This window comes from Mus caroli, chromosome X (assembly GCF_900094665.2).
Source record: "Mus caroli chromosome X, CAROLI_EIJ_v1.1, whole genome shotgun sequence".
NCBI lineage: Eukaryota > Metazoa > Chordata > Mammalia > Rodentia > Muridae > Mus > Mus caroli.
In genome coordinates, this window is record NC_034589.1 from 155,572,687 (window position 1) to 155,598,760 (window position 26,074).

General features: G+C 40.5%; 1 protein-coding gene across 12 annotated transcripts in view; it reads right to left on the reverse strand.

The window, feature by feature from the left end:
- Window positions 1-297: 297 nt before the first annotated feature.
- The window catches only part of Frmpd4 (FERM and PDZ domain containing 4), a 946,095-nt gene continuing 920,318 nt past the window's right edge, over window positions 298-26,074 (reverse strand). For 6 of the 12 annotated variants that reach the window (XM_029473445.1, XM_029473447.1, XM_029473446.1 and 3 more), the window contains 7 exons: window positions 21,930-22,056; window positions 18,835-18,924; window positions 18,118-18,300; window positions 15,908-16,046; window positions 7,428-8,486; window positions 5,746-7,035; window positions 315-4,289 (listed from right to left, as the gene is read on the reverse strand). In XM_029473445.1, coding sequence (XP_029329305.1) covers window positions 2,965-4,289; window positions 5,746-7,035; window positions 7,428-8,486; window positions 15,908-16,046; window positions 18,118-18,300; window positions 18,835-18,924; window positions 21,930-22,056 — 4,213 coding nt within the window. In that variant the 3' untranslated portion in view covers window positions 315-2,964. Of the gene's footprint in view, window positions 4,295-5,745; window positions 7,036-7,427; window positions 8,487-15,907; window positions 16,047-18,117; window positions 18,301-18,834; window positions 18,925-21,929; window positions 22,057-26,074 lie in introns of all 12 variants that reach the window. The other 6 variants (XM_029473452.1, XM_021153413.2, XM_021153414.2 and 3 more) reach the window with 4 other exon arrangements.

Genomic DNA, 26,074 nt, shown 5'->3' on the forward strand with positions numbered 1-26,074 from the left:
GTTTCTAAATCATACAGGTTGGGAGGAGGTGTGTAGAAATGGAGCAAGTAATACTGATTAAGAGTTGATATCCAAGGAGTCACCAGTTGGCACCTTTTACAGCTGCATGAATTCTTGCACACATTTGTACCTTTTATAATGACAGCTAAATAAGAGTGGTGAGAGAGACACTTAGGAAAACAGGAGTTTACATACTCCAAATGTAAACAAATTTCAGTGCCAGTTCCATGTTCTTCAAAATTTAGTGAATGCAACACTACCTGTGACGGTATTTTGCATACATGCACCAGGCTTATGCTTGTTTATTTGTTTATTTATTTATTTAAAATTATGTACATGTACGACTGTACTATTATGCCATTATAAAACATACACAAACATAAAAAAACTAGATAAAAATAAACACAAGTATCATTCTAGTATGTTCTTCCTATACTCTAATGGACACGAACTCCAGTTAGGAGCCCCATGCTTAATGAAGGTGAGGGGGCCTTTTGAGATTTTTGAATAGTAAAGACTTGGTTTAGGAGAACAGAAACTTACTGGAGTAGTCACAGGAAATGGGAGATTGGCTAGAAAGACCCAGAGCTATTTCCCTGAGGCTTCTCAAAGAACCACAATGGAGTAGGAAGTTGTTCTAGCTAGATTTGCAATTTGAAAGCGGACCATCATTTCCCTGTCTGCTTCTTTTCAGAGTATGCACTACACACAAATGTGTTCTGCACACAGTCAGGATACAGTATGCATCGAAAACAAACATCCTCCACACAGTATCTTGGGCAATATGTTTAACACAACAATTATGAGAATTATAATATCTAACATTGAATACTTATTCTCCATCAGATATTGTGGTAAGAACTTGACAATACACAATTTTACTTAAAACTTACTGAAAACCCTATGGAAATAGATCTCATGACTGAAGTCCATTTCACAATAAGGAAATCAAGACTGAAAAAAAAAAAGATAGCTTTCCCAAGATGAAAGGGCTAGGGAATGGCAGGACCAAAATTTAAATCAAGATGTTTCTGATCCCAAGCCCCACATTTCATAACTAGTAAACCATAATGCCTCCAGAAGGAACTAATGATAGTGTCCAAACCAAGAGATCATAGACATGATTAAATGAGATAATACATGTGATAATAATGTTTAGCACATTGTCTGACACAGAGCACACATCCTATTATTGTTTGTATTATAGTACACAGAATATTTGCTAAGATTTTCCACAGTAAACACCACTAATGTCTTTCAACAGCAAAACACCAAATATTTAGAATTGTAATGAAATAATGTTTTATTATTTAATCAAACATTATTTATAACAACGTATGTCTGAACTCCTTTCATTGGTTACAATCTGTAAATCTGTGGTGTTGCATTTGCTGAGTCTCTGTGGAATGAATGGCTGACCAGAGAGAAAGAGCAACTGTAGACCTTGCTAGGTCTCCTGCATGGCAGGCTACAAAATGGGAAATATTGATTCTTGCTATACTACTCTTATTCTAAGCCATTTACAGAAATAGGAATTGGGGAGCTTGACTACAGAGTGATCCAGAAACTACATATGTACATATCAATTTAACTTATGATTGAAGAGTTTGCCTTCTTTTGTTTTGACCCAAAGATATAATTTGAGTGATGACAGTTCAGAACACGCCTTTGTATTCCCTTAGTTTCACTTGAAATAGTCAAATTGGCCATGTTTCTGTCAGATTTTGTATTTCTATCTGCCAAATGAAGTACTCATTAGGTAAATACTACCTTTTGAATCATGGTTTCAATTATGAGAGTAGTCATCTCTACTTGATTTTCTGGAACACTCTAGATTTGAAATTTTGTCCCAGTAGTAGGCTGTCTTTCCACGTTTTGTTGCTAGCCATGCTCCTGTCATAGAGGGGCAACAAGAAGCCCTTCATGGAGCTGAGGACTAGGAGTTGAAGGCTGAGCTGTGCTTCCCAGGTGCTGGGGTGCACTCTGATTTACATTGCTGGGTCTGCACTTTTTGTGCTCATTAAATCTGCTTTTGTGTAATTCTACAAACACTTTACTAGGTGTTCTCGAAAGGAAATAGTAAGCTTTATGGTTGAGTTGGAAGGAAATAATGCCTTCGGTTTATGTATTTTGACATTGAGTCAAAGCAGATCTCTCTTTTCATCAAACAATTTAATTTTGGCATTACTAATTCCATTTATTTTATGTAATTAGACAACCTATACCTTTAGTTATTGCCTAGGATCCTGCCCATAATTCCCCCTGTTCTTTTATTTGGGGAACTTTTTAGGTCTAGAAACACTATAAAGAGCATTTATGCTGACACAATGGAATCTGCCCACCCCTGCCAATCTGTAGCCCAAACAGCATAAACCAAAATAGAATATGTGGGGATTCTTGGAAGAAAGCATCCAATAACAAAACACTATGAGCAAAACGTTAATTTATTATATAATTCTAGTAATTCATATTAGCTTCTTGAATTTTAAATATATTTTTGCTACTTCCAATGTTTAAAAATTATAATTTTAAAACACGGGTACTATTTTATATACATTTTGATTTCTTTTCTATTCTGTTTCTTTTGGCTTTTCTTCTAAATATGAATGATAGGGTCTCCAAGTATCCATTTGGAAGGAGAGGGGATAGGATTCATTGTTTTCCTCTAACAATGTAGAATTTAAAATTTCATATCATATGCTTGGAGCTTTGACTATATGAAAAATAGCCAAATGTCATCATTTTCTCATATATTCCTTCTACATGTATATTTGTATAATATAAACAGAATATATCTGATTAAGACTTTTCAACATTTCATCAATGTAACTTCTATCTCCTATTTTATATAAAAGAACAAAATATACAGAGAGAAGAAAGGAGACATCTGTTCATTGTACACAGAAAGTAAAGAAAAGTTCATGTATGGCTTTGCAAAGATAGATTATGATGTGACTTCCATATTTATTTATTTAAAAGCATCTTGAGAGAACGTGTTAGTGTGCTTACAAGAGCGGCCATGGTGGTTGAATGTCGCATCGATAGTCCAATACTAGGATCCCCAGTGGTCTTGCCAGTGGCTGCTTCAGCAGCTTTCAGGAGACAAATATAGTTTATGACCACTTCATCAATCTTTGCTACAATTTCTTGCCGCTGTGTTTCAGAGTTCACGACTTTCACTAACCGCATGCAAGCTTCTGTTAGGCAACAGAGCACTTGAAAACTGGAACTCATAGCTAGGAGCATCTCTTCTGGGCTTTTCTCGGCCATTGCCATTTTTCTACAGGCACTTCCCAACTGTCTGGACTCAATGGATAACAGTTGCTTGTACTGAGAAAGTGTAAGGTCATATGTTTCAGGGCGTGACTCCTCCTTTCTTGCCTTGGTTGCCCTCACAAGGCAGAGCAGCTCATTGGCATCATTTTGGGCTTCAAGAAACCCATCAGGCATTCCATATGTGTTTGCCTTTAGGGCATTTATTCTTGCAATCCGGGTATCAAAAGCCAGACTGCTGAAGTCTAAGTCATCTGGGCCATCTGGGTCTTCTGTCCAGACCTTCAGAGCTGTCCCTCTGGACAGTTCTTCCCCTTGCTTCTGCAGTCCAACAACCAGGGATGAGTTACTTGGTTCCGACATGGCTTGGGTTATCTGTGGTCGATAGAGACAAGAGACCTGAAGGGTGGCCTCTCCTTCCTCTTCATCCTCATCCCCATCTTCATCCTGTCCTTGGTTGAGAAAACAGTAGCTGAAGGGTCCTCGACATCTCCAGTTGCTGCTTTCCAGCTTCCGTAAGGGTAGGGTCCTATACACCTTTGAGTCTTTATGAGACATGGGGGACCTTTTGTGAAACTTTCCCTCAGAGATAAAGTGCATTGAGCTTTGGGAAAAACTTTTGGTGAGCTTCTTCCCCAGAGGGAGTTCTGCTCGTCTTTCTGAACTGACCGCCTGTGCTTCTGTGATACCTGGATACTTCAAGCTGACTACACCCTTGGTTCTCTCTTGGAAGGTCTCCAAACCTACGGGTCCTGAGAGGATTCTGCTGCTATGTCTGAGAGCCCTCTGGCTGGGGGGTGTCCTGAGGCTCCCCCCTCTCAGATCTGCTGGCCACCAGCTCACAGCCTCTCCGAATGCCTGGATTCCTTGGGAGAAATCATTAGGGTCTTGATTTGGGCTTGGCACCTTTGATTCCAAGTGAATATTTGATGGTAGCAGGATGGGATCAGCTTCAGGATGTGGAGACCAAGCTGAAGGCATGCCTCCTTGTCTCTCCTTCCCAGGCTCTGTCAAAGCTACACTAGGGGTAGTAGAAAAACAGAGTCGTTAAGCATCCCTTGGGTGGCATTTTCACTATTGCTCTATGTGATGCCTGTCATTTCCCAGGAGACCATTTAAAAAGAGTTGTAATGTGTCAGGGGCTACCCTTCTTCCCCAAAATTGCTTCCTCGTAACTCGTCCATGTCAATGGATGGCAAGAGTTCCTGGAGTCTATTACTTCTAGAAATACTGACACAGATGAATTTGTCTAAAAATTTTGAAGCATTTGTATGGAAACAGTTGTAGTGCATGAATTTTCTTGGTTCTAGTGTTTAGCTATCAAAGATTAGATAAATAAGTGTCCCACTACATACATTATCCAAACAGGTTTGAGATATTTAAGTTTCATTTTAAGGGGTAATCAGGGCATGGGTTACAAGTTTTCATCATCCTAATTGAAATTTTGATAATTAATTCAGCCACCAGTTTTAAGAGGATAGCATGAGTTGTAAAGTTTGTTTGGTATACAGCTTGAGGTCAAGACTAGACAAGCTGCTCAACTTTTTGTAGAAATGATAACATGTTATATGTAAAAGAACAAGAGGTAATGAAGGCAAAAACTCTTTGCAAGCCAAATGAGCTGGGTAACACAGAGTAGGCAGCCAAAGCTAATGGTGAGTTTGGAGGCAACACCACAATCTTTTGAAGACTCTTCAAGACATTTTTAAAATGTAGGACTAGAAATTAAGCTGTGTGAGATCTCAGTAACCTTTACTGGCCACTGTGGGAAAAAACTATTGTCATAATGTGGAGTATTAAGAGCATCTGCTTGGGTCATCTGATGATCAGCTAAGAAGGTCAGAATGTGGGTGAGCCTGCTGGGGAGGGGGTTAGGTTGAGCACAAAAGGTGACTCTGTTATCGTCTTAATACAGATTTTATTTGAGGGAGTCATAACTCTTCCAACTCTTCTCAACACTGATGTCCATTGGAGACATAAGACTATTACTTTAGGGAAGGTGTCTCCCAAAGGTAAGAGGAATGTATGACTCTGCTGAGACACATAGACTCTTGCCCAAATCCTCCAGGCTCCCTCACTGCCTGCTCTATATTCTTCTCTAAACAACATGACAGCAAAACTAGAAAGGGGGTGATCTCAGCAAGAGGGAAATCAAAGTGCTATGTGATCTTAAACAATATTCTCTTGTAGCTGCAAGTCATATGGGGGCCTCTGCACTCAGAATTTAGAAAAAAAATTATGACTCCATCAAATTCTAAAGTAAGAGCAAAGCAAGATTATAATGAGAAAAGTCTATTTCTTACATTGTTCCACACTCAAAATCCACTATTTACTGTCAATGGGTCAATGATTGCTACGGATTGTCTTACCCCACCCTTTCTACCTTTTACTATGTATTTTTAGCTTTGTTGTAAATAAGGTCCCCATGCTCCTGGCACATAAAATAAACCACTAAATCCATCATTGCTGTACCTGTGGTTTCCTTAATCTTGGGCAGTCGATGGCATCCATCTCTCAAAGTGCCAAACAGGGGGTCGGCATTAATGGCTGTGTGCAGAGCAGGCACTGTCATGCGTGGACACATCCCTTCTGTCTGTGGGTGCAGTTCCTCGAAGGTGGCTCCATGGTTGGGATGGCCAGGGGCTCTTTCCTCTGATGAAATATATCTCCCTCCTTTCCCAGAAGCATCTGGAATCATGTGCTTCCCCATGGATGGGCAGAGGGGCGATTCCACAGGAGTGGCACAGGCACTGCTACTGCTGCCCGGTCCACAGCCTGTGTCTACTGAAGAGCCTTGAGAGCTCTGTAGAGAAAAATGGCCCTCACTCTGCAGGGATGACATTCGCTTGGCCAAATGGTAGTCACAAAGGCGGGCCACATTGTCTTCAGCCTCAGAAAGCTTAGTGGCATGGTCACAAGTGGGAGAATCAGTATCTTCAGGGTTGTCTAAGTCTTTGGCTGAGGCTACACAGGCCATGTCTGTGAGGAAGCGATCCCCTTGGCCAAGTACTGAAGCATCATCAGCCCCTCCTTCCACAGTGCCATCCTCTTTCCCTTCAGCCTCTCTGTTACCCAATCCTGGACCTCTGGGAAAGACTTTCATGGCTGGTGCTTCCATTCCACTTTTCTCTACCACCCCACCATCAGAGGCCACATACCATCTTTGGCTGTCCTTGCGAAAGGCAGTTCTCTCTAGGTTAAAAGTGCTGAGGTGTGGATTGTCTCTTGAAGACACAGTGCCAGCTTTGCCTTTGGTGTCCTCCTCTATCTCTGCTATTTTGGTTCCCTGCTGTTTTTTCCCTGGTATATTCCCACTCAGGGGGGATTTCCCCTCTCCCTCAGGAAGCTTGCTTTTCCTTTTGCTGGTACAGGAATATGCCACTGACCCCATATGCAGTTTGCTAAAATAGTCAGTGACAGACTTGGTCTCCATGGTTTCTGGCTCCATTTCCATGTGGTCTGAGTGAAGGATCTGCTTGGAAGGCACAACTTTGGGTGGGAGGTCGGTCGCTGGGCGAGCAGCCAGGCCATGGGAGGACTTTGGAGGCAAGCCCACTGAGGGGGCTTTGGAGGTGGGGAACTCTGTCTGCTCTTCTGCCAGAGGGTGATAGCCTTCATGAGTGGCCAAGAACATGCGGGAGAGGCTTTCCGACTGCTTCTGTGCTGCAGCTAGCTCAGAACCCTCTGTCATTTCAGAAGAGTTAGTCTCATTGCCCGAGTCTGATGAAGACTCGGGACTATAAGCTCGCAAGATGGCTACACCTGTATGCCATAAAAAACAAGAAGCAGTTAATGGCCGGAGCAGAGGCACTTAGAGACATGCAAGAAATGTGACTCATTAGTATTACAAAAATGAAAACAAACGAAAATGACAAAACAAAATAAAAAATAAAACAAGATTTTTCCCTTTCCAGTAAGGACTATGATTTTATTGCACCGTTGTTCCAGAGAGTGGGGAGGGACACCATATATATTTTTAAAAAACTAGCAAAAAAGGAAACCACCTAGCCCCCCCCCATGGTAGTTCAGCATATTTATGAAATGGGACATGTATGAAATGGAAACACCACATAACAGGACTCCAAGAACAAATGACTCAAAAGGATGGGATGACAATGGTTATCAGTGAATAAATGTAACAATGGTGAAAGAACCTGAATTTTCACTCTTCTGCTGTTCTTCTGAAAGAGCTTCTAGGGCTTCCAGTGTGGAAACGACGGCAGGGTCCAGTCCCTTCTCACACTTGCCCTCTGCACTGGTGGGCACAGCATCAATGAGGGACACAGGGATCTCCTCATTCTGCAGGCTGCTGCCTTGTTCTTTGTCCTCATGGAAGGACGTTGCCTGGCTCTGAGTGTCCTCTTCATCAGAACTGTCTCTAAAGCCAGGTGGGGGAGCAGCGATGGCCATGTTCAGAGAACGCAGGAGGAAGTCATCCTCATTGTCATCTCCTTCTGGAGGAGGCAGGGTTGTGAGGTCAATAATGTCATCACTTGACCCGGACAGGTCAAGGATGGCTGGTTGGTTCATTTCACCCACCACGAGGTCCTCCTCGCAGCTCACCTCATCTTCATCTTCTGCATCGTCTGTGTTTTCCGCATAACAGATGTCATGTAAGAGGGGCTCCTCTATCCCCTCAGGGGCCTCAAAGTTCTTCACATCACCTATGTTTGCATATACAGAATTTGCCACAAACTGGATACTGTCTGTTTCTGGAGTGAGGTCCAGGTTTTTCATGTCATTGGCACTGCTGATGTAGAGATTCCTCTGCTTCTCCAGCATTTCTGGATTCTCCTCTAACATTCTTTCATAGCCTATAGTTGGGGGACTCATGCCATCATCTAAGGCAAGATCTCCAAAAATAAAGGACACTTTAGCTCCTCGCGGAGATTCCTGTGCTTTCTTCAGAGTGTCTGGTCCTGAGAGCGTCAAAAGGGACCGCTGAGCTAGGCTTCTATAGTCGGCCTCACAGGGGGCAACACCTGGCTGAGTCAACGGTTGGTTAAGTTCATCTGAACTGTATGTGTTGTCGATATATAAGTGTCGGTGCTCTTTGGGACACAAGGTGCTGTCTGTCATCTCAACTGTCTTCTGCTTAGAATCTATATATGTGATTTGGGCTTCTTGTTCGCCTTCACCAATGAAGGTGGTCATCTGGGGCATACAGTTCCAATCAGGACCAAGGAGATTATGCTTGCCTTTATTTTCTGATCCTAAAGAGAAAGAATCATAGGTAGTTTATTATACTGTCTGTTCTCAGAAATGGTAAAGTTTCTCTCTCTCTCTCTTTCTCTCTCTCTCTCTCTCTCTCTCTCTCTCTCTCCCTCTCTCTCTCTCTCTCTTTCATGTGTGTGTTTGTGTGTATTGCTTACACTATATGCATATGTTTGTATGTGACCATACTCACAATGAGCATGTACACAGAAGCCAGACATTAATGCCCCGTATCAATCACTCTCGTTTTTCATCATCTAGTTTTGAATCAGGGTCTATCACTGAACCTGGAGCTTGCTGATTCAGTTAGGCTTGCTGACTGGTGAGCTGCTGAGATCCACTTCCCAGTGTTGGGATTAAAGTTGCACACCAGCAGACATGAATTTTCATGGGGGTACTAAGGATTAAAAACTCAGGCCTTCATGTTTGTCCAACAACTGTCTCGTCTAGGGAGTCATCTCCTCAGTCCTGCCTATTTTGTACTTTAGTGGCTTGTATTATCACTGTAAGCATGGCTATTCAACATTCCAAATGGAGCACTAGTTGATGTAGGCCCCAGGCGTGAGATTCCTTGGTTAGGAGACTTAATCAAATTGATACTGCATAAAAGAGTTTTGCTGTTTGATAACATGTAATAGCATCTGGGAGGAGAGGGTGATATCTTAATTCCCTCTAGCCCTTGCTTTTACTATTGGCCTCAAAGGTAACCATGATCAGAAATATATAGTAAAACTTTTATAATCCTTAAAGGTGATATTCTTTTTTTTGACATTTCATATTTATTACATATATCAACACACAAGAAAAACTATTATCTTATAGTCCCCCTTTTCTATGCTGGAATTTTATCTGGTTGAAAACACTCCAGAAAACACTCCATTTACTTTGTGATGTGAGAGCTAACATTCCGTAGTTGGTAAGATATGATAAGACTTCATCTTTCTTGAGGTATGAGACAGTCAAGAACCTTCAAACTTTTCCTACATTTATTCAGAAACTAAATGTGGTACCTCATTTTCAGCCTACTTGTATCTTAGTGGTAATATATATTCATGTATAAATGTTAGTATTCATATCTATATGTATATATCTATATCTATATTACACAAGAGGCCTCCCTCATAGGATTTCTTTTCAGCTATTTCTGGGCATAGTTAATATTTAGGCTTAAATCAACATTCATTTGCATCATGGGAGTGTGTGAAGATTTGTTTGATGTTTCAGACCAGTTAAAATTGTAAAACATGAATTTAAATATTATTGTTTCGTTTGCTCTTCAAGGGTCTTATAATGTGGGGATTTGCTCTGATATTTAACAAAAGCAAGAATTAGGTCATTCTGTGGCTATTGTTTTGTCGCTTATAGAAGCAACTTTCTGAGAAAAAGCTAGGACCCTACAAGTTTTTCATCTGTTTTTTTTTTTTTTCCATACCACCCCCTGTTCCATATTTGAGACATACTGACATGCATGGTATTTGGAAAAGAAAATCAATCTTACTATAGTAGTGTTTTCTCCCCAAATTGTATAATGTTGAACAATATTCAGCATCATTTTGTTAAATATCTGCATTTTTATAAGCAACCATAAAATACTTACTTTTAAGGACACTGAGTTAGACATTGGCCATATTGGCATCATACTTTATAGTCAGTATACCTTGTGTGACTTCAACATTAACACCAAAATTAGATCTCTCTTATGTTTTTATGCATGACTTTGTGTGTGTATGTGTGTGTGTGTGTGTGATGAGTATGTGTGTGCGCCAGCGCACGCAGGACAGACTAGTTAGCAGAGATTCATTGTAACAGGGCCCCAGATTTAGACTAAGATTTGGCAAAGTCTTAATAGAAAGAGGGCCAAATAGTAAATATTTGATGTATTTTAGACTACTTTTTTTTAACATGAAAGCAGCCATAGATGATAGATACATAGACACATGGGAGTATGGGTGGACTTGTGGTCCACAAATGATATGTCCCACTTTGAGGTTTCTTTATTGAATATGTGACCATATCTGGGAAATCATCATGCATATTTAATTAAGTATCTTGATATAAGATCATCCTGAATTATCTGTACAGTTCCTCAATTCAGTGGTAAGGCAGAAGAGAGAGAAAAGAATCTGATCTCCATAGGGAAGAACTAAAGACCATGTGGAGACACAGGTAATGGCTAGCATAGTACACCCACAAAGAATGCTGGCAGCCATCAGTGACAGGAAGATATAGGATACATCCTCCTTTAGATCTGTTGGAGAAAGCCAAGATATGTCTACACCTTGATTTTAGACTTCAGACCTTTGAAAAGAAAGTCAATTTCTGTTTCTTTCTGCAAGCTACCATATTTGCAATTATTTGTTGCCATAGTCTCGAAACGTGACACAATGTGTATGCTTGAATTCCAATAAAACTTTATCATAAGAACAAGAGTCAGACCATTAGTCATAGTCTTCTAATTTGTGGGTTAGAACAAGAAAACTAAATAGGTCAGGAAACTGAGAGCAAATTATACTTAGTGAAGAGTCTCCTAGAAGCTAATAAATATGTAGATATATGGGATCAGGGATTTTGAAAATATTTAAAGGTAAAATTTCAAGATAAAATGAAATAATATTAGCTTATAAGTTCTTATTAGAGTCCACCTCTAATTATTAGAGTCTTTTTAAAGTCCACCTCAATTTGTAATTAAAAATGTGTTCAATCTAGGCTTCCTTCCTACAGTATATACTGTTTACCTTCTTGGAATGAGTCAAGAGACATAGAACACTCTGGAGTGGGAATTGTGGCTTAGTTCACTGAACATGAACTATGATGATTAATCTTCATCATCAACTTTACTGGAATTACAACCATTAGGAAGCACACCTCCAGGTGTTTTTGAAGGTGTTTTCAGAAAGGTTTAACAGAGAAAGGAAGACAAAACCTAAATGGGGATGACACCACCTCATGGGCTTGTATCCCAAGCTGAATAAATGAGAAAGTGCTGAACTCTAGCCTAGCATTCATCACTCTCTATTTCCTGACTAGCGATGCGATGTTCTCAGCTGCCTCACCTTCCTGCCATCATGCCTTGCCTGCATGTTTGAGGAGAGTATCATCAAACTGATAGCCAAAAATAAGCCCTTCCTTAAGTTGCTTTTGGACAGGAACTTGCTCACAGCAAGGTGCCAAATGACTGATACCAGAAATTTACTGTTTACTTTTCTTATGTCTCAGGAGATCTTCTGAGAGTTTCCAAAGGAAAAAAAGGTGGTACTAGCCATAACATGATGCTAAGTGTCCTAGTTCACCCTGACAATAACTAATTAGTGGAGAAAAGATATATTTTAGCTCAAAGCTCTAGGTTATAGTGCAATACAGATAGGGAAAGTCAAGGAGACAGGAGCTTGAAGCATCTAGTTACATCATATTTACTGTCAAGAGCAAAGAACAATGAATGCATTACTAGTGCTCAGCATACTTCTTATACTCTTATATAGTACGGTACATAAATCTAGGGAATGGTGCCTCCCACAATTTACTGGATCTTCCCACATCAATTAACATGATCATGAAAATCCTTCCCATACATGCCAACAGGTCAGCTTGATCTAGACAGTCCCTTGTCATAACCCTTTGTGGTAGTTTAAATAGGTATAGCTCCTATAGGTTTATATATTTGCATGCCTAATCATCACAGAATGACACCACTTAGAAGGCTTAGAGGGGGGCAGGATATTGTCTTCTTAGAGTAGATATGGCCTTGTTGGAGGAAGTATGTCACTGGAGGTAGGCTTGAGGTTTCAAAGACCCAACCCAGGGCCATGTCTCTCTCTTCCACTGACTGTAGATACAGACGTAGAACTGCTTCTCCAGCACAATGTTTGTCTATGTGCTATCATGATCCCCACTGTGATGATAATGGATTAAACCTCTGAACTGTAAGCAAGCCCCGATTAAATGCCTTATTTTATAAGGGCAGCCATGGCCATTGTGTCTCTTCACAGAAATAGAGCACCGACTAAGACACTCTCCTAACAGATGATTCTAGATTTTGTCAAGTTGACAACTTATTTTGTATCCAAGGCCTTAACCACTGGGAAATCTTGGTTCAGATTCAAGGCCAGCTGAAAATGACTATCATTCTAATTAGTCAGGTTAGGCCTACAGTTCCACCAGGGTGCTCTCTTCTGTTAGAGTGAAGAATGTATATGGAACACATGTTTGCATTTTCACCCTTGCTGTAGCATTTAGCAAGAACACTGAGAGGCTAAAGTTCTAATCTTTCTCCCAGTGATTATGCCTTTAATAACAAAGTCATTTTCCCTCTCACTTTTAACTGAACATCACACTGTGTGCTGCTAACAACTGGACTACACTAAGACCCTAGTATTGTAACCATTTTTAGAGTGGTATGCTTCCTTTTGTCCTTGCACCTGTACAATTTTAATAGCTCACAGGGGGAAAAGGTTTTCTTTTCTGGGTAAATTTTATGATTTGAAAATAAAAGGTCAGACACTGGTTTTCCAATCTGAAAGGATTGCATTAAATTGCCCAACTGCTCTTTGGAATCTCAAAGGTCATTGTTGAACGGTTGTAAATCATTCTCAATGAAAACATGGTTGTAAAACTGTTCTCTACAAGACTCTCTGTACGTACTTACCACTTCCTTTTCATTCTGTTCCTCTTTTTAATTACTGGTTTTTCTTATGTGGCCCTGCAGATGGAACTCAGAGCCTTGTGCATGATAGAAAATTGCTTACTACTGTGCTACACCCTGGGCCCTTTCTCATCATTTTTAGTCATTTTCATCTCTCAGAGGCTCTCATTGCCTCTTTGTGTATTCCTCTCCCCTCTGCATTTCTTTGAATTTCATTGTTATTTTTGTATTATCCCCCACTGACTATTATTTGAATCACTGAACATCATTTTAAACATTGTACATATATTTTTCTTAATTCTTACTTCCCAAGATAAAATTTTAGCCAAATTATATAAATGAGGAAACTCAAACTTGGAGAAATTTGAAAACCCATACCACTTAAAGTGGTCTAGAAAGTCAAAGCTGCCTTCTAAGAATGTTTTGTCTATCTTTCCTTCTCATTTTTTTTGTATGGCTGCGCCTTATCCATGGCTAAAACTGCTTCTATTCCCCCTGACTATAATAATAAACATCACATGAATATATATGTACAGCCTCGTATCTACATACTACAGTGAGGATTTATTGTTTGGGGCTCAGTTTGAAAATAAAAAAAGCTGTTTTCTTTTTCTCCCTTAGAGATAGTGACAGTGAATGTGTGTGTGTGTGTGTGTGTGTGTGTGTTTATATATGCCATGGGAAGCATGTAAAGGTCAGAGGGCAACTTTCAAAAGGTGGTTCTTTCCTTCTTCCACATGGGTCATAGAGACCAAACTCAGAATTTTAGCCTTAGCAACAAATGCCTTTACTGACTGAGCTAGCTCAAAAGCGCTACAATTCTTTGGTTGTTGTTGTTGTTATTGTTGTCATTTTGACACAGAGTCTTGTTCTTTAGCTTTACTTTGTCTGGGTGCCCTCAAGCTCATGGAGATCCTGAGTGAGGTAACACCAAGTAAACCCTGGGCACTTGGATTACAGGTGTGCCACTGTCTAGCATGTAGTTCTCATTTTTTTTTAAAGAAGTCCTATTTGTAGGACCCTTAATTCTAAATATGTCATCTTCTGACTTGCATGATTGTATCTATCAGCCATGTTATTGGACATCCACTGAAGACAGAAGAAAATATAGACTAGAGCAAAAGTCATAAAACAAATTATAATTACTTACACTCAGTGCAAAAGCCAACTTAACACATATCATCCTCCTTGCCCCATCTCTGGGCGTATTTTCTCCTATCAAGTGGCTGGAGTGACCTCTGATAGCTTTGCCTGGATGGCACGAGGGTGGAAGAAGTTCTTTCTAGAACGCCCAAGTCTAGAACAGGTGTGGTGGGTCACACTGATAATCCTAGTACTCTGGAGATTGAGTCAGGAATGCTATAACTTGAGATTGTCTGGGCGACATAGTGAGTTCTAGGCCAACTTGGGCTACATATTCTGTCTCACTAAATACATGCATGCAAGCATGCATACATTCATACATACATACATACATACAGTAAATTAGTACAATTAGTGAGTTTATAAGATGTCAAAGCTCTAGCCTAGGATTTTAAAGAAAGAAAAACTGTATGTCAGGGGGCTTCATTCTCAGGGTCCCAGCCATTTTAAGAGTGAGACAGTGAAAATGTAGCTACAGGACCATGGAATCAGTTTAGTGGAAGAGTTTCTGTTTAGTATATATGACTAGGTTAGGACCAAGCACTAAGAAAAAAAAACAAGAAAGAAAGAAAGAAAGAAAGAAAGAAAGAAAGAAAGAAAGAAAGAAAGAAAGAAAGGAGGAAAGAAAGAAAGAAGGAAAGGAGGAAAGAAAGAAAGGAGGAAAGAAAGAAAGAAAGGTGGAAAGAAAGAAAGGAGGAAAGAAAGAGAAAGAAAGAAAGGAAGAAAGAAAGAAAGAAAGAAAGAAAGAAAGAAAGAAAGAAAGAAAGAGAGTGTCAAGACTTCACAGCAATAAAACCACTGCTTTTGAAATGAGCCCCTGTCATTTCCAAGTGACTTTTCAGATGAAATGGGCAAATCAGCATGTTTATTTTTAATAGTTAATCAATGTTACCAGTACATAAAGGTTTTGTGTTATATTTGGAAGTTCGATTTTTTTTTTTTATAGATTGAACCTTTTCTTTTCTTGGTAGTAATGGGGATTAAACCAAGACTCTCATATTTGGTAGGCAAGCACTCTACCACAATTTCCTTGTGTGTGTGTGTGTGTGTGTGTGTGTGTGTGTGTATCATGTATGTATGTATGTATGTATATATGATTATGTATATGTACCTGTGTGTATCATGTATGTATGTGTGTATATATGTTTGTGTGTATCATGTATGTACATGTGTGTATATATGTTTGTATGTATCTGTGTGTGTGTGTGTGTGTGTGTATGTGTGTATTCAGGTATGCATATGCCCTGGTATGCATGTTGAAGTCAGAGATCAACTTTAGGTTCTGGTTTTTGTCCTCTCCTGTGATTGAGGCAGGATCTTTGTTGTTCACTTATGAGTTGTATACTCCAGGCTAGCTAGCTCACAAACTCACAGGGATCCTTTTGTCTCTGCCTCTCATATTGTAGGGACACGGGGAATACAGACACATGCTATGTATCTAGCTTTATGTGCACTCTGGCCTTTGGAACTCAGGTCCCCATGTTTGTGTGGAATGTATTTCCCATCTCCCCAGCCCTTGGAATCAGCAATCTTAAGTATAGCACTTTTCTATTGAATTCTGTTACTGATTATTATTATTTTGGGGTAAGTTCTCAAAGTATGTGTGGGAAGAGGATCATGAATTTAGAAAGAAAATACCTGTGTCCTGTGTGCCTGCATTTTTCTTGTTGGCCATGTTAAATATTGACCTCCTGGAGTCCACGAGCAGCCGGTAGTATCCAGCTGTCAGACAGGCCAGGTTCATGGCATCTGATGACTCCATAAGTAGTGTAATGGGCTGCACAACAAAACAAAATTTTCATTAATGTCTTCCTGCTGAAAGTATTTATAAGTTCTTATGACCTATAAGGAAAAGAAGATACTGAGAAAATATTCCTCTGGAGAAGCATAAATCAGGGGAGAACTTTAGAGATTCAAGGCTGCAGAGAAGGCCCTGGTTAAGAGCTTGGTTTCCTTTATACAGGATCCACCAATACAGATGTGGATGCTTGCAGCCAACCATCAAACTAAGCACAATGGAAGAATTAGGGCAAGTACTGAAGTACATGAAGGGGATTGCAAACCCATAGAAAGAACAACAATATCAACCAACTAGACTAACCAGAGCTGCCTGGTACTAAACCACCAACCAACCAAAGAATATACATGGAGGAACCCATGGCTCCAGCTACATATATAGCACAGGATTGGCTTATCTGACATCAATGGGAGCGAAGGCCCTTGGTCTTGTGGAGGCTTGATGCCCCAGCATAGAGGGATGCTAGGGTGGTGAGGCAGAAGTGGGTGTGTGGGTGATGGAAGCACCCTCATTGAAGCAGGGAGCGGGTGATGGGATAGAGAGTTTGCTGAGGAGAAACTGGAATGGGAGACAATATTTGAAATGTAAATACATAAAATAACCACTTAAAAAAAGAGCTTGGTTTCCAGTACCTTCTTCAGGTGGCTTATAACTGCCTATAACTCCAGCTCCAGGACAGTCAATACCATCTTTTTGGCTTATAAAAGCCACTCCATGCACACATGCATGCAGATTCATTTTTGAAATGTGAGCTCTGTGGTGAAAATGAGTGTTCAAGAGAAAGAAATCACAAGTCGAAATATTGGCTATAACTGGGTGGGGAGCACCAAAGAGACTCGAGAAAATGATGCTTCTAAAACGAAGTTGTTGGTTTACACAAATGCAAGCTGGAGCTGGGAGCTGGGAAGAGACACTGCTCAAACTGGAAACAATGAGCTCCTAAGAGGCCATGTATCTTGGTGTATGGAAGGAAGTGCTGATGGTGCAGTCATTCTCATTGGCTTGAAGGGATATGTTCTTGTTGAAAGAAAGAGCAAAGGAGGTAATAAGTTGGAACAGTAATAAATCAGACAACAAATGTGGCCAAGACAGCAAAAGAGCAGATATCTACTTCTCACTCTCAGGAGGAGGACACTGGTCATTGGAACATTTCCTATTCAAAATCCCCAAAATGGCCTTTCTATCTGAATTGACATCTCTGCTAAGCCTCTAGGCCAGCCAACCCATGTAGGTATTAGATCATCAGCTGGGTCTCCTCACTCATTTTGTTGTGGGACCTACTAATCCTTTTACTAGTGACAACATCCAGCTCACATTCATTGTGCCCATTCCCTACAATGTGGCTTTCTCCCAGCATCCTGGGCCATGAGCTAGGATAGGCATTCCACCAATCTTGCCACACTTGTGTCTGGCTAAGAAGTCAATAGGAGCCACCTGGGTTAAGGCCATGACATCCCATGTGCACAGGTGACACGTGAGCTTCCATGCTGTGTCATGGTAACATGCTACTGCTGCAGAACATGCTGGTGCATTCTGATTTGCTCTGAAGAAATGCTTTACAGTCTTCCCAGTGTTCCTGAATCTATTTCTCCAACTCTGCCAGACTGGGCCTGGTGTTGGGACTGGGTATCCCAATTTAACCAAAGAGAATGAATAACAATTCTAACTAGCTGGGGGAACTTTCACTGACTTTCTACTCGAGAAATCCAGTCTAGAAAGTGTGATGGAAACACATTCTCCCTAGTGATATATGATTCAGTATTCTACAGCCAGAAGGGACTGAGAAATAATATAACTTGCTTTTTTATGTATAGATGGAGAAACTGTGCCTAAAGAAATATAACAGGCCATCCCCAAATCACACATCAATTTAATGAGGACTAGAGCACCTAGACTGGAGTTGTATGAATTTATTATTTACTTTTTTTCACAATGTGGCATCTTGGAGGCCCTGCACACATTAAGTCTTTCATGCATGGTGAGTACCATCAAGGCTATCAGAAATGAGCTGCTCAAGCCAGTCCTTCAGATCAACATTTGATAGGCTCACCTTCACATCTAGCACATGCAGCTCCACCCTCACCAAGCTCTCCTCTTCAGTAAACATTTCAATCCTGTTGACATGGCTGAAGTCAGCTAAAAGAGCCACCAGATTGGTTTTGGTGTTTATGACATGGCTTATGCCATACCGGGGACCAACCAGAAGAGTTACTTCTGAGCGCTTCTCTGCCTGCTGAGGAAAGAGAATGACAGAATATTTCAAAGCCTGGACTTCCGAAGCATCATCTAACCTTTAGCCTGAGACTGTTTTCATAATATCACGAGATATTCTTTGGAAAGGTTTTCTGGGTTACATTGCATTAAATCATCCAATTTGGTGGACTCATATATGAGTGTATGGAGGTGCCGGTAAATTATGAATAACGTAGAAAGTAAATGTTATCATGATACAATATATTTATACATATCCAAAACTTTTATAAGTGAGAAGGGTTTTTCCCCCCTTCTATCTCAGTGATTGAAAAGACACCATTGTTAAGAGTCCTTTGATTCCATTTTTTTCCCCAGGGCTGCTTCAGCAATGCTATCTAGATTGAACATGTCTTAAGTTATCTTCAGAATGTGGTGAAGTCAGTTAGTATTGAAAACAAGGAAAGATTCCGAGCTTCTTTGTGTTTATCATCCAGGACAACTCCTTGAAGACAGCCTGTGCTGTGATGTTTGGCAGGCCTCTGGCTCCAGGCAGAAAGAAAGAAAATAAAATTACCACTAATGTTGCCTTGAATACACGGCCCCCATACAGTCGCAGGTCACTGAGGAACTTGAGATAGTGGACCTTAGCTTGTAGTGCAGAGAGCTGAGGAGAGAAAAGAAAGCTCAAATGTGGGTTCCACTGGGTGGGAACTCTTTCTACTGTGGAGATAAAGACACATGACAAGGATGCTTTTTGTTTTGTTTTGTTTTAAGACATAATTTCATGTATCCTAGGCTATCTTCAAATTTCCTATTTAGCTGAGGATGACCTTGAACTTCCCTTTAACTTCAACTCTGGAATGTTGGAATTATGCTGTGTGCCACCATGGCCAGTGCATGCAGTGCTGGGGTAGAATCCAGTGTTCTGGGTTCTCTACCAACTGAGTTATGCCTCCAGCCCCAGTGGATGCTTATATTACTGGGGAGATGGGGTATGAGAAAAACTCTTCAGTAAGAAGGGCAGTATATTGCTATATCCCGTGTTTTCTGATGATGGACTGAAATGTAACATCAAGATTCAAATCTTATTGCTTCTGAAAGAGAAGTGTGAATGCGTGTGTGTGTGTGTGTGTGTGTGTGTGTGTGTGATGGGAGATGTTGAGGTAGGTACACATGGTTCGTCCATTCAGTAAGTAAGAACAGGGCGAGACATTGCTCTCTGGATATGTCTGCTCACTGAGAGGTTACAATAGGTGAGGGATACTTCCTAACTCTGATTAGAGGCAAAGAAGAGTGTGGTATGTAAATTTTCTAATGACACAGGAGACTCAAATGCACACAGAATTTGTGGATTTGTGGAGCTGCCTGCGATCTCTGCAAAACTTTTTAAGCAGCCTTGCATACCTCCACTCTCAACTTTCTTCTACTCTTTTCAGATTTTCAGGGAGAGTGAAATTTCTCAACTCCAATCACTGTGAAATGGTTTGAATTTCCTATGAAAATCCTCATTTAGCTAATGCAACTCTATGGAGTTTCATGAACTACAAATATCTAGATAGAACTGATCTTTATGGAGACTTCAAAAATGTAGGCTTTCATGCCATTTAAAATGAGGAATTTGGATAGAATCTGTATCTGTCTTATATTGAATACATAAGGAATGTTTATCAAAGGTGAATTTTCAACAAGGTATAGATGATCACCATTAAGTAGCAAAGACTGGAAAATTTACTTCAGTCACATGACTTTCCAACTCCCTTGCTAACTCTAACAAGAGGTGTTGTCCTTTCTGTAGTGATGATTTTGTACCATTCACTCACCCTAAATCTTTTCAAAAACCCAAAACGATTTAAGCAAACCACTCTCTTGGCTAGAAATGCTAGGTTTTAGTAGGAAACACACAGACACAGAAAAACACAGAACCACACAGACACACACAGACACACACACATACAGACACACACACACACACACACACACACAAGTATATAATAGATAAGAGAATCAATTAATATTGGTGGTTGTTAACTATTATAAAACAAGGCCACCAGCACCAGGCTTGAAAAAAAAAATCAAATCAAACTACTTAACAGACATCAATTTTTGGCCAAATCAGAACAAAAACTATGAAAAGTGTACGTGTGTGTGTGTGTGTGTGTGTGTCTGTCTGTCTGTGCCTCTGTGTGTCTGTGTTTCTGTTTGTGTGTCTGTCTTTCTCCCTTTCTGTACATGTATATGAGTGTATGCGTGCATGGAGGACAATGGATATCACATGTGATTCCTTGAGAGCCAGTTACCTTGCTTTATTTGAGATGGTATTTCATGATGTAGGCTAAGGCTGGCAGGCCAGTGAGCCCCAGTGAGCCCCAATGAGCCCCAGTGAACGCCATGGAGCCTGGGTCCATCTCCCCAGCATTGGGATTACAAGTATTAGCCAGAACATGCAGCATCATTACATAGGTTCTGGGATTGAATTCAGGTCCTCCTGCTTGTCTAGCAAGCAGTTTACCATCTGAGCCATCTCCTCAGCACTTGGAATTGTAAAACTCTTGACCCATGGTATCTTTCTATTTTTTTTTTTTTTCTGAAGCTGAATGCTCACAGTGAGGTGATAAGGGATATTTTTCCATTGAAACCGGGAAAGAGAATGTGGCCAAGAGTGTACAGAACTTGATTATATGTTTTAAAAAACGTTTATGGGTTGAAGCCTTATAAAAATGACAGAAAATAGGATACCATGACCAAAGAACTACCCACATGGATGGTGATTTGTATTGAGGTCAGAGAAGTTTCAACAGCCTCTATCAGCTCTAGTGTGTACTCAGGTTGTTTCCCATTTTATAGGCTTAGAGATTTAAGACTCCTTGTCTTTTTACTTACTGGAATCTTTACTCTTTTATTACTTCTCAACCACACCTTTCTTTTTTTCTGACCAAGTGAATATTTTTAAATGGTCTTTGTGCTTCTCTTACTTAATAAAAACAGAAATGAATACAAAGATTTTAATACTAATGAAATTAGTAGAATTTAATCCAATGGTTCTAAGTGGTGATGGTGGTGATTTTGTTTCTTAGGGCATCCATGGCAAGATGTGGACACATTTTTTAATAATAATGGGGAGAGGTGACCCTGTTACCTGGCCAGCACAGATCAAGGATGCTTCTTCACGTCTCATGAATGTCCAGCACAACACCCTTATACTTTAGCAAGGAACAACCTCTTACCAATGTCAACAGCTCCCTGGGAGATAATCCTAATGTAATGAATACAGTAACTGGCCTTCAGGGCCCCTTACTGTGTACTTTGCATTTAAGCTGGTCTGAGCAGTAACCAGTCCTAGGATGAAAATGTACAATTATCTTGTGATTTGACCCCCTAGCTACAAAGTCTCAGAAATTCTCTCATGTGACTACCCCGTGCCTCCTAACTCATATAAGTAGTTTCCATCTTGTAAGAAATAAATAGATTTCCAGAAGGATTAGTATTTTTGTTTGTTTAGAGACAGGCAAATAGTGTATGAGGTTTTTGTTTTGTTGTTGTTGTTGTTTGTTTTTTGTAAATACAGTGTGCCAAGTATGTTCTTCACAGGCTAATTTAAAATAAGTTCTTAAATGCGTGCAAGTCTCTCTGATTAAAAATCTACATTCTCTTAAGATCTAACAGGGATACCTTTTTACCCGGTGGTACCAAGTTTTGATTTGCTTTGACAAGGTGGGAGAGTGCTTTCTTGATGTTCTTCTCTTTCATGCTCTGCAGCACAGCAGATGGAAGAAAAGTCTCTAGTCCCCATTCTTTCCTGCAACATAAAGCACATCTTTCATTCCTTGTTCTTATGGTGATGATGACTTAGATACAAATAAACGGCACTCTGCTGTTTGTTGGAAAAAATGGACAGGGAGGTAAATTTTAATTTCCATGCAGGAAACATACTATTGGATCACTGATGCATTTGTTCAGATTTAAAAGCAAACATATATATTCTTCACCCTATAGAAAGAACACTAACAATGAACAGTAAAGAGAGATTTTGTCCAACCCCATTTCTGAGTCTCTTAAATACATTCTACAAAATATTTCCAATATGTTTTCTTTAACCTTTTCAGCTTGTACTTACTGTCTTCATTGGCTGCACATGCTTAAGGGCTACTTGCGTCTTTATTTTAAAACACACATACATATGTGTGTATATACATATACATAAATACACAGATACACACACAGAGTGGGGGGAGGGAGGAGGGGGAGCGTGAGAGAGGAAAGCAGTTCTAGGGCTTAGAAACCTAGAATAGAACCAAACACAACTGACCCCGCCCCCCCCCCCCAAAAAAAAAGTCAATGAAACTTCCTAATGCTATACTTGTAGATTGGTGCCTATGCCAATCGTCATCAGAGAGGCTTTTTTCTGCAGCTGATAGGAGCAGATGCAGAGACCAACACTCAAACATTAGGGGGAGCTCAGGAAACTCCACAGAAAAGGTGGAGAAAGGATCGTAGGAAACAGAGGGGTCATGGACACCATGCGAGCACAATCCACAGAATCAACAAAGCAGGGCTCCTAGGGGCTCACAGAGGCTGCAGTGACAATCATAGAGTCTGCATGGGTCTGTGCTAGGTCCTCTGCAGATGTTATGGTTGTAAAGCTTTCACTCTTTGTGAGACTCCTAACAGTGACAATGGAGGTGTCCCTGGTTCTTTTGTCCTGCACTCGGGACCCCTTTCTCTTACTGGGTTGCCTTGTCCAGCCTTGATATGAGCGGTTGTACCCAGTCTTACTGCATCTTGTTATTCCGTGTTTGGTTGATATAACTTGGAGGCCTGCTCTTTTCAGAAGGGAATTGGAGGAACAGTGGATCTGAAGGAGAGAGGAGGTGGGGAGTGAGACTGGGAAGAGAAAAGAAGGAGAGGCTGTGGTAGGGATGTAATATGTGAGAGAAGAATAAAGGAAAGGAAACATTCAAAATAATGAAAAGTAAAATATACATGCAACACACATATGTTGTATATATCTACAATACACACATACAAACTTATACAGATAAAACTGGCTTTCATTTGAAAAGGTGCCTATACAACCTACTATGTGATGTAAATGCTATATATAATGTTCAGTCAATACTTGGTAGAAGAACTGATTGCTACCAACACTGTTGTAGGCTACTAGACTTTATATGTATTTGGAGGGCAGTGCTTGTGCAGTAACTCAGAGCTTCAGTCATGCTGGCCAAGTGCCCTCAGCCCTGTATTATTATCTTAGATGACTATTTTTTCATATCTTTATGTCTTTTTAAGTATGTTCTCTGAGAGTTCTTTACAACATGTTTTGATACCTACTCCCTCATTTTCTCAGATTCACCACCTCCCTCCCTACCCTGCCTCCCCACCCTCCACTTAACCCATAAAGACTAATTAGCGCTGTCCAGATATTCTTGAGTGTGTGTTCTTCTGCTAGCATATCTTTATGTCCCATCTTTATATTTAGATCACAAGTTTCTCATTGGTAAGGAGTATATTTTATACAAATTAGTGTTTTCTACTATTTGATGCCAATGTTTTATACAATGCTCAATCAATATTTGGTAAAAGAATTGATTGATGCCAACATGGTTGCAGACTCCAAGACTACTAGTTAAACTAGTTATCCCTGAGAGGTTATGGTCTGCAGAAAGGTGTGCTAGTTTTCTAAAGAGTCTCTCACTGGCCTAAAACTCACTGATTAAGCTCGGCTGACTGGTCAGTGAGTCCCAGGGATCCACCTGTCTCTGCTACCCCAGTGCTGGGATTATATGCATATGTCACATGCTATGGCCAGCTTTATAAGCACAGGGTAAATTCTAGGATTCAAGCACTTTAGTGACTAGGCTGCATTTCTAGCCACCTAAATGCATGTTACTTGTATGAGTATGTTCTCAGGTTGAATAGGTACCCTTTCAAATGGCAGCCAGGTTCATCTGTACCTAAGAACTTTAGATAGTAGAAGAAGGCGGCACACGTGAATGTGTCCAGTTAATACGAGACTTGTTTGTGGGTGGGCAGTCTCTCAGAACACAGTTACTATGTGTATGCCACAGGAAGAAAGATCGATCACTCAGGTAACTGAATCACATGGGAGGGCTTTTTGTTATGTAGGCGGCAATGGATAAATTGGGAGTTGACAGAACAGTGTCATTGGGGGTAGCAAATTGAAGCTCTAGTCCTTCCCAAACCAGCCCCTAGGTTAGTTAGTGGGGCCTCATGGTACTTTATAAATAAATGCCAGTGGGAAGGTGCCTTCAGAAAGTGGGAGTAGATTCATCCATCCATGGTTTGAATGCAGATCAGGAAAATTCCAAGGATTTTAGAATGGCATGGAGGTATGATTTCAATCTGACTATAAGTCCTGACACACCAGCTCTCTGTTTTGTTAGCATAAAGGACTGCGGGGATGAAGGCAGTGGAGTTTGCTTTAGGCTAGTGTACCTCTTGCTGAGAAACTGAACATTCCCTCTTAAAAGATGACCCTTAAATAGATTCATCAGCTGGAGGCAATACAAATCATCCATTTTCTAAGAAAAGAGGCTCTTTCTTGGCCCAAGAGGGATGCTGGTGGTAAAACAGCATGCTCAGCAAGAGGAGGCATTCATAGTTTATGAACAAATTGTGATTCACAGAGACAACTTCATTGTGTGACATTTTTGCCAGCCTCTTCACACTTCTCTTTTTTCCCCCAAGTCCCCTATACAGATACGAAGGTACTATGGTTGTAGCATTACTTTTTTTTGTTTTAAGATTTAATGTTGTATGACTGTTTTGCCTGCATTTCCGTATGTTCACCACAGGCATGCTTGGTGGTCAGAGACACCAGAAGAGGGTGTCAGTTTGCCTTGCTACTGGAGTTACAGGTGGCTGTAAATCACCATGTGCATGCTAGAAACTAAACTCGGGTCCTATGCAAGAGCAGCAAAAGCTTTGAACTATGGAGTTATCCTCCAGATCCCCCTTTTATTTACAAGGTCTTATTATATACCTAAGGCTGGCATCAAACTTGTGATTCTCCTAAGACTCTCTCAATTCGAGGAGTATAGGTGTAAGCCACCAGGCCCAACATCTGACATTACTTTGGACACTACTGTGAAGACACTTCAGAACAAGTCCCTCTATAAAAAAATGGCTCTCAACCTTCCCAGTACTGTAGCTTTTTAACACAGTTCCTAATGTTGTGGTGCGCCCCAACTATAAAATTACTTTTGTTGCTACTTTGTAAGTGTAATTTTGGTATGGTTATGAATCCTAATGTAAATATTTGTGTTTTCTGGTGGTCTTAGGCAACCCTAATGAGAGGGTCATTGACGTCTTAAAGGGGTCATGACTCACAGGTTGAGAACTGCTGCGCCAACCACCCTAGCAATAGAGGAGGGATTCCAAAGAGACCATGGTGCCTATCCTTTGTGCTACCTGGCTATTAAGACAGAGGAACCCCTAGGAAATGAAATTATTCCAGGAGTTTCATGCTGCAAGGAGACAAAGGTTGAAGCCTGGTGCCATCCAGAGGAGGAACTTGCCCCCTAAGAAGAACCTTGTGCAGCAGAGAGCAGACAGGATGAGTCAGTGGTGGGCAGGAGCAGAGCTTGCCTAGACTGCTGAGTTACAGACACCTTTGGCCCTCTATTTAAACCTAAATCTCCATTTAAATAGATATCTCATGTCAGGATCCTGAAGACAGATCTGGAGCTTAGTAGCTCCTTTACGTGTTTCTCTTCTCAGATCTACTACATGAAATTAATCTCCTCTCTTCTTCTTCTCACATTACTTCTCTCTTTGATTGGTGGTTTTTGTTT